Source organism: Podarcis raffonei, chromosome 2, assembly GCF_027172205.1.
Source record: "Podarcis raffonei isolate rPodRaf1 chromosome 2, rPodRaf1.pri, whole genome shotgun sequence".
In the NCBI taxonomy this organism is placed as follows: Eukaryota; Metazoa; Chordata; class Lepidosauria; order Squamata; family Lacertidae; genus Podarcis; species Podarcis raffonei.
Genome location: NC_070603.1, coordinates 54824636 through 54838307, shown reverse-complemented (window position 1 = coordinate 54838307; position 13672 = coordinate 54824636). Strand labels below are relative to the sequence as shown.

The 13672-nt window shown below is 43.1% G+C and overlaps 1 protein-coding gene across 2 annotated transcripts in view; it reads right to left on the bottom strand.

Annotated features, from left to right (window-relative positions):
- Positions 1 to 6903, bottom strand: part of PRELID2 (PRELI domain containing 2) — a 31484-nt gene extending 24581 nt beyond the window's left edge. The window contains exon 1 of one of the 2 annotated variants that reach the window (XM_053376684.1): positions 6727 to 6903. In XM_053376684.1, coding sequence (XP_053232659.1) covers positions 6727 to 6777 — 51 coding nt within the window. In that variant the 5' untranslated portion in view covers positions 6778 to 6903. Of the gene's footprint in view, positions 1 to 6702 lie in introns of both variants that reach the window. The other variant, XM_053376683.1, reaches the window with a different exon arrangement.
- Between the last annotated feature and the right edge of the window lie 6769 nt (positions 6904 to 13672).

Here is a 13672-nt window from a genome sequence, read left to right as displayed (position 1 = left end):
TACAAAAATTGTAGGAGCATCATAGGTGTGGGTGGTTTCCTCAATTAGTAATCTTCTTCGGCGATCACTCGTAACCGAGAAAGATTGTCTTCCATAAACATGGTTTTAATAATGAGTCCGTAAGTGACTGTGGAGGACAATTCTGGATCCACATGTCCTTCCACAGTGGGGACAATGGCTGCCACTCAACGTATTTAAGTGGATGTGACAGACAGAGAAGAAATGTCCGTTCCCCCCCACACACACACACTAACAACCAGAATTTATGGCTCAAATGCTGGGAAAAAATGCAGTTTACTCACAAGGATTAAGTTAGCATTCCTCAGAAATTAGTTGCCTCAACCCTTCAAAAGCATTTCTCACATTCCCATGACCAAGCACAGACACGTTTCACCTTTTCTTGGGCAGCAAAACTAAAATGCTTTCTGTTTTCAATATTGTTAGTTACTTTTAAGGGACGCAGGTGGCGCTGTGGGTTAAACCACAGAGCCTAGGACTTGCCAATAAGAAGGTTGGCGGTTTGAATCCCTGCGATGGGGTGAGCTCCCGTTGATCAGTCCCTGCTCCTGTCAACCTAGCAGTTCGAAAGCACGTCAAAGTGCAAATAGATAAAAAGGTACCACTCTGGCGGAAAGGTAAACGGCTTCGCCAGAAGCAGCTTAGTCATGCTGGCCACATGACCCGGAAGCTGTATGCCAGCTCCCTCAGCCAATAAAGCGAGATGAGCGCCGCAACTCCAGAGTCGTCCATGACTGGACCTAATGGGTCAGGGGTCACTTTACCTTACCTTTACCTAGTTACTTTTAAGTTTAAAACTACAGGTCTGTCTCAGTGCAATCTGGTGTTCAAGATCAAGTCAAAATGTTCAGTTATGGAGTGATAGCCTTCCCACACAATCATACCTCTCAGGCTATTTACAGATACATATTGCACACAGAAGTTCAGTTTTTACTGCTGTGGAGTAAATGCTACTTTCCCTTGCAACCACTCCTCAAACACACATATACAGCCTCTGAATCAAATGCCAAGTGAACCTTCCTTTTTTGCCACCTGAAGCATACTTCAGGTGAACCATAGTCCTTTCTCTATCATGCATCTTGGATAACAGCTTGACACATTTTCTGTTTGGTCCTAATAAAGGTATTATCCAACTATGGATTTCTGGATTTTTATTTCCTTATGGATGATGCCTGATTCATCTTCAGTGTTTGTGGTTTTTTAGAAAACAAATAATCCAAACTAATATTTTGCTGCTGTCAGAGACAGAAAATGTGAAACTATAGAATGGTCACACCACAGCTGCATCCTAATGAGAATGAGAAGGAAAAAGATTTGTCAGTATACTGGACTGGAGTAGTAGAGCCAACACCATCTCAGGGTTGCAAGCAACAACCTAAATGAACCAAGGAAATTGGCCATCACTAGAGAAAGAACAATTAAATGTATGCCCAACAACAAAAGATCATGCAGAAATAAATGACCTATCTGGTGTAGGCAACAGCAGCATACTGCATGAAATAAGCTGACATACATAGCATTTACAAATCCTGGACAATTCTGAATCAAAGGGTGAAATCAGCCTTTTTTAAAAATAAAATAACCACCTAATTTATTTTAATTGAGCAGGTTTGCAGCTTACAGTGGAAAGGCAAGACCCAAACTAATAGGAATTGTTTGACTAAATACCTCACACAAAGATTTAGGTTAAATTAAAAAGCAAAATACACATATGAAGAATTGCACTGTTACTAGATGCAATGATGATCTGTAAAGATGGGGGTCACATTAATTACAAGAGAAATGCACGTGCTGAGAAGTAAAGCTAGATAAAAATGAAACTGGTAACAGCAGTTTGCAATAAAGCTTACATTGCTAGATGTAAGGTGGAAGAACACCTCAATGGCAGTGCCTCTCCATTCTCTTAGATTCAGCATCAACAGAAAGTAGGAAGAGAAAGAATGGTGCAAAATCTACAAGCCTGCCAGTGAAGTCATTCCACTGAATAAAAAGTACTAGGTTGCTCAAAAAGTTGTCCTTTTGTACCCCTTGAGCAGAGGAGAGATAGTATTGAGCAGGGTCATCTGACCTTAGTATGCCGATTAAAAAACTGGCAAAGAAATAGCAATTACTTTTAAACTTCAGTTTCATTTCTCAAAAGCCACAGCTAGAGGGCAATAAAGTCACCATATTATGAACATCTATAATTAAACAGTTTCTATACTTCTATTCAGATTAACAATAAAAGAATAGGAAAATACACATAGGAATTGAACACCGAAGCCAGACATCAAACACAGATGCATGTAACCTCTCTCTTTTTTTCTTAAATGAAAATAGCCCTTTCTAACCAGCTGCTATCAGGTAAGACCAGCATGTAAGGGGGAGCGCTCAAAAGAAAGATGGCAACTCCCTAAGGCTCCTTTTTCATTTTAAAAGATTGGCAGGGGAGAATTAGGCATCTGTGTGTAACCTCAAGCTCGCCCCCAAGAGTCAATCTAGTGTTCTTCTGTGTGCGCTTGAAGCTTCGAGGAGAGGCTGGGATCTCTACCACTTGCAATGGGGTTATGAAGAAGTAAAAAAGACACAGAGAAAACTCCTGGTGTGTTTTACCTTCCCCAACCCTCAAGGCCAAATGAGATAGTAAAGCCCAGCCTGTGATGCACTTTAGAGAAGAAACAGCAAGAGCTTCTCCTCCCTGGAGGAATTTATGTAAAGGATGTGGAGTCATCTGTCTGGGACACTGCTGTCCCACCATGCATTGAGCAGGCCATTGATCAAGTTCTCTTGCAGCTCTGTAATTCTATTATTTATTTAAAAGAAACAAGAGAAATACTTGCTACTCCCTTGAGTCCCAAGGTAGAGGCAGTGCCTTATCTCTTATCTAGGAGGTTTGGGAAAGGTAAAAATAATAAAGGTCTCTCCCTCTGGTTTTTGTCATCTAAAAACCACACACACCATAAAGACTTTGCTTCCCCCTAAAGCTCCACAACAAGCACCAAAGGCTTAGGAATGACAGTCTTATATTACTTGCACTCAAGATAATTCCCCCAGTATGCTGATGACACCCATTTTTCATTTATGTTACATCAGTAATGACTTGTGAACTGATGGAGCTCTAGTGAGGAGTGCATGCATGCCCTAAATTATTTGAATGCATAGCACACATACCATTTTGGCATACCTGAAACATTTTTTTGGTTAGTTTGAACATAGGCATTTTGGCGGCAGTGTTTGAAACTCTTATTGTTCTGGGTGCATTTTGCGACAGAGAATTTCATTGGCGCAAGCAGTTTCTGAGCTCTGGGTGCAGTATTGCACCTAAAATTTCAGAGTAAAACTGCAGAGTGGAAGGAAAGGAGGACCTTTCTCTGCCTCCCCACTTCCAGCCACTCTCTGAAGACTAGAGAAGAGACCCTCCAAAGAATATTAGGGGGAGTGGGCAGGGGAAAGACTAGGCCATGTGAAAAATGAACAAAGGTGCAGTTCATTCATTTTCAGCTTTCTATTCTTGTTATAAAAAAGTGAAACTTGTTTGATATCACTTAAAATCATTTAAGGTTTAGAATTTCTTTATTTCCTTCTAAGGAAACTGATTAGTTCAGTGAGATGAGTTTTGTAGCCGGCATCTCGTTAAGTCTTTGTTTAATTTTAGGTTAATTTTTTGTAATTTTTTTATTTTTGTTAATTTAATTCAATTCTATAGTTGATTACTTCTCGTTTCAGGGATTTTCACAGCAATTCTTTTGTTTCGTGTAATTTCTTGGTTCCGTGACTGTCTTTTTTTTCATAGGTTTAGCTTTCGGCTTTCATATCTGTTTCTAACACTGTTTGGCGGGCAATCCTGTCCTGTGATGCAGCCAGCCAGGAGTGGACGTCAACCCCCAGCTGCCCCTGCACGTTCTGGCTGCCTGGGCATGGCGGCAGCACAAGGGGCTGCAACCACCACCCAGCCAGGACGGGGGTTTGCAGCCACTCTATCCTCAGGACTGGTTGCAGTTAAATAGGGGAATACAGATGTTTCTCGCACATCCTGCAGTCTGTTTCAGTCTTAAGATGACAGTGCAAAAAACTATGCTTTTATAGTTACATCTTATCAATATGGTTATACAATGTATCAATAAACAGTAACATAACAGTACAGTATTCATTTTATTATTTACTTATTTATTGCATTTATACACCACCTTAATTGCCAAGGCATCCAAGGCTGTTTACATTAACATTAACACACAAATGATACCAAATATTCTCAGGCCAACTTCAGAAGCAGATGGCACTAGCTCCAGCCTCCGATTCCTATCTTCCGCTTTTCCTTGGGGCACCTAAGTCTTAAGCATCCCCAGGAATGGTTGAGCTAAGGCTGCCCCAACTGTTCACACGAGGCCACTGAGGTTTCCTCTGGGAGCTGAAGGCAATGTGTTCACTGGCCACTGTACTAATGGTAGCACATTATTAAATGGTAGCAAAACAGTTTGACAAAAGCAGCAAATTAATATACGATCCTGTGCATTCCTTCTTAAAAATAAACTCATTAATTTCAATAGGGCTTGCTTCCAGATGTGAGCTCCAATAATCCCACTTTGGAAATACAAAAAATAGGTCATTTTCAGACCCCACCTCTGGCATTCTTGTTTTTAAGTAACCCAAGATAAGGGTTTCATTTGAGCCAAGGTTTCAAACCGGAACCAGATGTGAATGCCATGGCTAACTATGTAATCCTAACCACATCAGTATTAATTAGTAGTAGTAGTATTGATCGCACATATTCATCACTTGCAACAACAAAAAGTCTCAAAGTGACTTACATCTGTAAAAGCATACATGAAACAAAATATAAAATACATCAAAAAGATAGAAGAATGTTAATTGACTACAATAACATAAAAGGGATAAACCTTACCCCCCCAAATATGAACAAGAATACAGGCTTGGGTATCATTGTGCCCTATTACACAACAGCTTCTTCTCCAACCATGTTTGGCCACCTGTGGCAGGTAGATGAAGCTGGACAGGGTCTACACTCCACACAAGATGCATGGATATTATTTGCTCCCCTTTGTGAATAATTTTTTACAGGCTAGTGTTCTCTTGGGCCATGGCCTGCTGCCAGATTATAGCCAAAGGCACAAGTGCATTTTATCAGCTCCATATTTTCATTGCTTTATTTATTTAGATATTTGTGGCATTTATATACCGCCTAATTAACCATGTCCCCTGGGCAGTTCGCAAATTAAAAACTATAAAACACAGATGCAATTAACAACTAAATACAATCAATATGAAAGCAGCACCAGTACAAAAGTCTGTGTAAAACCAGCATAAAACCATACAAGTTGCAGTACAGTACTAAGATTTGGGGACCATCATCCATGTTTTTGTAACTCCCACATTTGATTGCTGTTGATACATCACATGTGTGGCTTCCCTTTAAGGGTATTTGGATGAGCATAAAATCATACGGTTGTAGAGCTGCAAGGAACCCCAAGGGCAATCTAGTCCAACCCCCTGCAATGCAAGAATCTCAGCTAAGGCATCAGTGGCAAATGGCTATCCAACCTCTGCTTAAAAACACCCTAGGAAGGAGAGTTCGCCACCTTCCAAGGGAGTACGTTCCACAGTTGGCTCTTACTGCCAAAAAGTTCTTCCTGATATTTAGTTGAAATCTCATGTTTAGTTTGTGGTCCACTAAGACCCCTAGATCCTTTGCACATGTATTACCAGTAAGCCACGTGTACCCCATCTTACATTTGAGCAGCTGGTTCTTCCTGCCTAAGCGCAGAACCTTACATTTGCTCCTATTGACATTCCTTGTTAGTTTTGGCCCAGTTCTCCAATCTGTGAAGGGCATCTTGAATGCTGATTCTGAATTCATCCTGGCTGCTCCACTAAGGAGATGAAGACAAGCACTTTGGAAGCTATACAAGACACCATGGGCGTAGCTGGAGGGAAGGAGCAGCTGCCCCCCCCATCAATAAAAATACATAAATATACATAGTTAACTGAGGTTCTGCCCCCCCTCGAAAAAACAAAAGGCCTCCCCTCAATAAAAATCCTGAGTACACCCTGCAAGACACAAAAAACCTTGTCTCAATTCAAAGGAGTGGGCAGGAGCGCCTCGGTATTTTTAAGTAGCACTTTCGTGAGAACTAAGCGAGAAAAGCAGCAGCGCCCACCAGCAATCGCCAGGGCGAAAAACGTGCCGGAGAGAGAGCACGTGCGAAAGGCAGCAGTGGGAAGGAGAGATCCAGAGGCGTGTTCACACCCCCATCTGATAAACACGGAGAGCCTCTGTCTCAGCCAGGAGGATGGAAGCTGGGTTAGATAGCACGGCCCCCACCCGCGACGCAACACGCACCCCCCAAAAAATACCCCAAAGGCTCGGCCTCACCGCGTGTTACGTGGCCAGCAACAGAAAACTGCAAGGGGACACTGAAGTCGGGGCTCTGCTTACAACCAAAGGAGAAAATCGGAGGCTGGCGAACACTTCCAATTAGTTTTGCCAGACTGGAGAGGGCGTGCGTGGAGAGTGTTCAATATAAAGATTGGGCTGGGGCGCACCGTTGCCGCCATTTCTCCTCCTTATCCTCTCCCCCCCCCCGTCCCCACACACTTGTGAATGAACCCCCTTGAGCCCAAGGAAACGGGGCCTGACACACAGCTTCGGGGAAGGGGAAAGAAAAAAAAGGAGCTCCCCTTCTTTACCTTGCGGAGATAGCTGGCCACTACCTGCTCGAAGGGGTATCTGTAAACCTTGCGCGCCTCCACGGTCACCCCCATGGCGGGAGCCGAGCAGCTGCTGCTGCCGCCGCCGCCCTTCGTGCGGGCCCCCTCCTGCCAGCTTGCTCCCAAACGCCGGCGGGGCTCGCTGAAGGGCCAGGCCGCTCCCTTCCCCGCGCAGGCTCCGGCAGCCCCCTCCCTCCCCCTCTCTGCACAAACACCCGCTCTCCAGCTACGTCGTTTTGCAACGGGCCGCAGCGTTGCCTTCCGAGTAACACCTCCCTAGGTCACAATGCAAACGCGCGCCGAGACAGGCTGAGCGGCTTAGCCCTCTCTGGAGGTTGCGGGCAGGGGAAAGAAAGTTCGCTACGGTTACGAACTCATTGGACCCTTGCGCTGTTGTTTTGAACCGAACTGTGCTTTTTGTTTTTTGTTCTGGGGACTTCATAACGCGGGAACACAACGACACGTGTTCGGCGCTGGCGCGTGGCCGCTCCCACGTTCCTTTACTTCCTTTACGTTCCTGCCTCGCGGGGGAAGGTGCGTTCTCTGTAGAACCTTAATGACGTTCGAAGTGGAGAGAGGCCCCCTCCGGAATCCAATTACGCAGCCCAATTCCCCCACGTGTGCCAGAAGCCACGCCCCCTTCCTCTCTCTCTCTCTCTTTGATTCTTGTTCAGAGGGTCAAAGTTTGCGGAAATGCTTGAGAGAAAATGTAACAATACCCCGGGCTTTCTGAAAACAGAAATATACTCCTAAAAATAGCCATAGTACCGCATTTTCCACAGGCATTGTGAGAATCACCACGCCAAGAGAGAAACCCAACTGCAATCCTTTGCGTGTCTACTCAGAAGTAGATCCCTGTTGACTTTAGTAGGATTTAACTCTCGGGTAAGAGTGCGTATACCCTGTGCACATTTAACTTGGAAGCACGTCACACAAAGAATAAACTTCCTTAGGACGGGGCTGCCTATGCAGATGCGTTCTGTTGCCCTTAGAGGGTGTACAAGGAAAAGGATTCTGGTGAGGCGACAGTTTTCAGAGAGTTAAGTCTCTTGCACAGAGACTCTTGTGCCACCTTAAAGGGCATTTCTAGGGAGGATTTTATTGTCAAGTCAGTCCTGGTCAGGCCCAGAAGTTTTCTGCAGTATCCACATAACATTGCTTTCATCATAATGCCAGCCCCCTTTTCACATTTAAAATGCATCTGATAAATGAAAAAATAACTTGTTATACAGTCTGCAGCCACTGCTAGTGTGGAACACTCCCCCCCCCCCCATTTTTGTGGGCATGGTGACATTTCAGTGGATGAGCTCTATTTCAGCACTCCAACTTCTTTGTGTTCCCACCCAAACACAGCCTAGCCCATGAGTAGGCAAACTAAGGCCTCAGGGCCGGATCCAGCCCAATTGCCTTCTAAATCCGGCCTGCGGACAGTCTGGGAATCAGCGTGTTTTTACATGAGTAGAATGTGTCCTTTTATTTAAAATGCATCTCTGGGTTATTTGTGGGGCATAGGAATTCGTTCATTCCCCCCCCCCCAAAAAAAAATAGTCCGGCCCCCTATAAGGTCTGAGGGACAGTGGACCACCCCTCTGCTGAAAAAGTTTGCTGACCCCTGCCTAGCCATTTTGTTTCCAGTGGCCTCCGATACCAAAGAAAGAAACCTATTTCCACCAATTGCCACATGCCCAGTTTGGAGGAGATATTCTCACAGTAAATGCTGGGGACTATCTGGGAGACCAATCTCAGTACATACATCGGGCTTATAATATAACACCAATAGGAAGATCTTGTACACTCTTGTGCAAAACCTTAGTGTTTTTTAAAAACGGAAATGGATATCCCCCCCAAAAAAAAATCTAGAAGTTTAGTTAAAGCACTTAGATCATAATATAGTCATAGCTTCAACTCTCAGCGACATTAGTCCAAATGCTGTCATTTGTAACTAGCCTCAAATTTTTGGACCTCCCTAATGACTAGCTAGTTGTCACACTTTGTTAATTTTATGGAGCCTGCAAAATGCCCCTTGTCATGACTGGAGAGAGAGAGAGAGAGAGAGAGAGAGAGAGAGAGAGAGAGCGCTTCTATACTGCAGCAATGTAGGTAGATGAGGAGAGGAGAAGATGCTGCACTTTCTTGGAGAGAAGCCATCCAGTGACAGTGGTGGGAGGCAGCTTTCACATTTGCTGCAGTCAAACCATAAGTGCAGAACTTAGACTTGAATGGCAGCCCTTCGCGTACATGGAGAAATTAATGGGACACACTCAAGGACACCATTATGACCAGGGTTTAGTTTGCTTCCTGTCCCTGGGGACCCCCTATCCTGTTCCTACCTATGTAACCCTATCTCTCTTCCCTTTCAGCCACCCTGAATTCTAATTCATTAGTGTGTGATAAAGTGTTACCACTGGCTTTTGACATGAAGGGGGGGGAGAAAGAGAGGTGGCAAGGAGGGCTCACAATGTTCTGCTTTTGATCAACAGTTAGGATGGATATCTTTTCTGGCAAATATGATATAAGATCAGAAAAGAGAAAGGCTTCTTTGTGTTGATGAGGAAATGATAGTTTGTCCCAAATTAGACCTAATATAAACGAGATTACCCAGCAAAAGTAAGCTTACTCGTCTCGTTGAGTTTGTTTACATATTTAAGGTACTATGCAAGAGGCTCGTTTATAATTATATTTTGGGAATGATTCATGTACTTAAGTATCTTCATTGCTTTATACTTTCTGGATGTCGCATCTTCATATTATAACGTAGTTGTGTTCTATGTTGTTATAAATCAAGCACTGCTAGGAGTTGTTTCTTGTTGTTTCCCATTGTATTTCTTATCAACAAAAAAAATCAGTGTGGTGCTAGAAAACAGTTTGAGAACCACAGGGTTAAGGCTTGTGGCTGGACCTGCAGAAATGGGTCCATGGCCTGTTGTTATGTCTCTCCAGTGACATGAGTGACAAGTTGACGGGCACAAGCTACCCGCTTCCCAATCCAGGTTGCCCCTGTTGCTGGACAAGATCTTTTCCAGGACCTATGGGAAGTGCTCCAGCCATCTTGTGCCATCTGACATCTCTGGGAAATAATAATAATAATAATAACCCCACAGGAAGAATTTACGCATTTCAGTGTGCTGCAGGTACAGAGCTATGCTATGTCTTTTGATCATGTTGCAATGTGACCAAGAGATGAAAACCAGGAACCATTCTTTTTTATATTTATGAGCCTGGTAAAACATTTCCTTTTGTGCAAATGCTAGGCTCAGTATTTCTGTCACAGGTAGCTTGGCTGTGATAGGCAAATACGTGTTGAAATATTTTGTTCGTGTTTACTTATATGAATAATAATGGCACTTAGGCAGTACTTGTCTCTGTCTCAATGCTGTATTGTTTTATTGGTTTTATGCATTTCTTACTCCACCCTGTGAAAAGTCCCCAGGGTAGTTTACTGGGTCATATGCTTGCCACAGAGAAGCATGAAAGGCTTAATATTACTATAGAACAAAAAAGAGAGCTTTAACAAGGTTCACATGAAACCTTGCAGTTTTATTATTTTTATCCAAGAGAGTAACATTCACCTTGCCAACAAAGGTCCGTATAGTTAAAGCTATGGTTTTCCCAGTAGTGATGGATGGAAGTGAGAGCTGGACCATAAAGAAGGCTGATCACTGAAGAATTGATGCTTTTGAATTATGGTGCTGGAGGAGACTCTTGAGAGTCCCATGGAAGGACAGATCCTGAAGCTGAGGCTCCAATACTTTGGCCACCTCATAAGAAGAGAAGACTCCCTGGAAAAGACCCTGATGTTGGGAAAAATTGAGGGCACAAGGAGAAGGGGATGACAGAGGACGAGATGGTTGGACAGTGTTCTCAAAGCTATGAACATGAGTTTGACCAAACTGCGGGAGGCAGTGGAAGACAGGAGTGCCTGGCGTGCTCTGGTCCATGGGGTCACGAAGAGTCGGACATGACTCAACAATTAAACAACAAAAACATTCACAAAATCACTAACATGTCAATCATAAACACATTTCTTGGTGGTGTGTCCCATTTATTTCAGTGGGATGTATTTCCAAATAATACATTTGGAAATTTTCAGAAAAGTACAATCTAAGCCATGATTAAGGAATCTAACCAATGGCAATTACATATCTGAGACCTGATTGAAAAACTCCTTAGGCATACATGATGCTGTGTGAAGAGGGTATTCTTTCCTGAGCATGGAGTATTTTCATGTGAGAACTTTACTGTGTATCTCCAAACATATGTGTGCAGAACTATCCCCATTGAATTGAGTGGAAAGCTCTTGTGGATGCCAGTGCTTCTACAAACCTTTTAGATCACAGCCAAAGCCTGACCCAAATTTGTTTCTCTAAGGCAATCCCAGTGATACTCCTAGAATTTACTCACTACTGTATTTAGAACCTCTTAGCCAATGCCTTAGCCTTATTATTTAATAGTCATAATGATGCGGCTGCCTTTTAGAGTGGCGTTCAAAGGGCCAGAATGCTGCCAAATGTGAATTTTGCCTCTGAGGTTCTCAGCAGATGTGACAGCAATGGACCTCTATCTTCAAAAGCAGATCTGCCCCAATGACACCTATAGGTAACAATAGAGGATGGGGGTGTGATTAAAAGCACCAGCAGTGGAACACATGGTGGGACTGAATCACTGCTGTTAGCCCTTCAGTCTGTTCCCCAATATCCTTTGTTCCCCAGCTGACATCCTTTTCAGGAAGTGAGCCTGTGGGGCGTTGTGGGGAGTCCCTGGGGATGAGGGTGACTGCAAAGTGGGAAATAGCTGACTGCAAAGGGTTCTGCACCAGGCAACTGACACTTCAGTGCCTTGGATCAAATACTATATATCCCTCTTGCTCAGAAATGTAATTTGCATTTGAGCTGCTCAGTTGAGCTCCCATGTTTTTCAGAGCATCTATTCAGAGCGGAACTGATGTGAAGTTTTCATTTCATGGCATTTGCATGGCTTGTAAGATGTATAGCCACATTGAAAGGCCTAAAGCTGAGCTGCTGCCATGCCCATTTCAGAATGTGGTAACCTGAAGCTGGTGCAATCCAGTGCAGCACTCAATCTTTTTGGAGTCCTGAAGGAAAATGATTTTTGAGTGGTTTGTTTGTTTGAGTGTTTTGAGTGTCTTGGCCATTGGCTAGGAGTCAATGCTGCACACAGGACTCCTGTTTTGCTTATGGAGAGGCAAAGTTTCCATACACATAGGGTATACGTAGCTGCCCCCCCCCCCATTGTAAACATGTGCTATTCTGGCTTTTCACAAGTCACAGACCGTATTTGAGGTAGGCTTCAGTCTCAGAGTCAGCAGTGAAGCGAAACTGACATGGAATGATTCAGAAATGAAATACAACAGGGGTCATAAGTTCTATGTGGATGGAAGGATAACATCTGAAGCACCCCCCATTTTGTCCACTAGCCATGCTTCCATTAAAATTCAAGGCATTTTTAGAACTGAGAAAATTCTTAGCAGTAGTTATACATTTGCAAAGACGATCTTCAAAGCAGAATGGGATTCGTACTTGAGAATTTCAACATTAAGAGAATTCAGTCAGGTCTTAGAAATATGATGGCATTAGTGCTACTAATACCGCTGTTTTCAGAGAAATCTTCTAACATACACATCCCAAAGTACACAGTTGACCATAAATTACACTGGCTATCCTTGCAAACTCAGCAGGCAAACAATGTGAGAGATCTCTTGGCTCATCAAGAGCCTTAGATCTCATATGTAAGCAAAGCCAGCCTTGACATTAACAGAGTAACAGTAGAAAGCACTTTCATTTACTTCCTTACTTGTAGTGGTTTTGGCGCTGCAAGTGGTAGCATGCTAAGTATTCAGCACTGCTTCTTCATCTAAACTAATTAGAGTTCATGGTTTAGAAATTACAACTGGGGACACATTTTAAACAACACAAGCTCCATTTGTTAACAAGTGAATCCTGAGAGAGGCAGAACTTCCCCCATTAACATCAGTGGCAGCATCTCTCTGAATAAGGCCATAAAATACACATTTTCTCTCCCCCCCCCCCATTGCACTGGTGTTTCCCTCCCTCCTTCTCTGTGGTAGTGTTTAGAACTGGGAGGTGCTGCCTAAATCATACAGGAAAAGAACACAGTGTGCTCTAATAACAATAAAATTGAAATGAGCTAGATCTGCAGAAACGGCATGCACCTCAGGAGGGATAAATGTGCAGCTATATGCAAAATGGGGTGTGGACTGAAAAAGCTCACAAATGTTCAAAGTAAAAGGGCAAGTGAAATTATAAATCATATAACATGTTATGATTTATTCTATCAGTTGAGGTGTAGATGCTTCTGCTATTGATTGAATCTAGAAGGATCCTTATTCTAGCAAGCTGCAAAAGGAGTGTTCATTTCTTTCCTACGATACCCATAACCTGAAACCAGGAAATCAGATTACAAATTACGAGGAATACCATTAGCCTAAACATATGCAAAGTTAGGGTAAACATGTGTTCAAGAGTTGTGATATAGTTATCAATAGGTGCAAAACTTCAATATCTTTTGTGGGAAAGGGGATAGGAGGAGGTGAGACTATTTCTATGAAAAATAACCCAATTTATGCAACAAGGAAAAGCTTCTCTCTCATTTGGCTTCCTCATTTGAGTTCTGCTGCTGCTGCTGCTAGCATGGTACTTATTCAATGCTGCTACTTCGGGGACACAAATTAGAGTTTCTCAATTGGAACAGGAGAGTCAAATAAAAGAACCCAGGACATGATTCAGCCAAACTTAAGCCCTTTAAAAATGATTTCACTTGGAGAGTTAATCTTAATTAATTTTATAATGAATGATTTTAGAGTGTTGTTTGTGTTGTACTTTTGTTTTGTTTTATTGTTGTTAGCCGCCCTGAGCCCGGCTTCGGCTGGGGAGGGCGGGATATAAATAAAATTTATTATTTATTATTATTA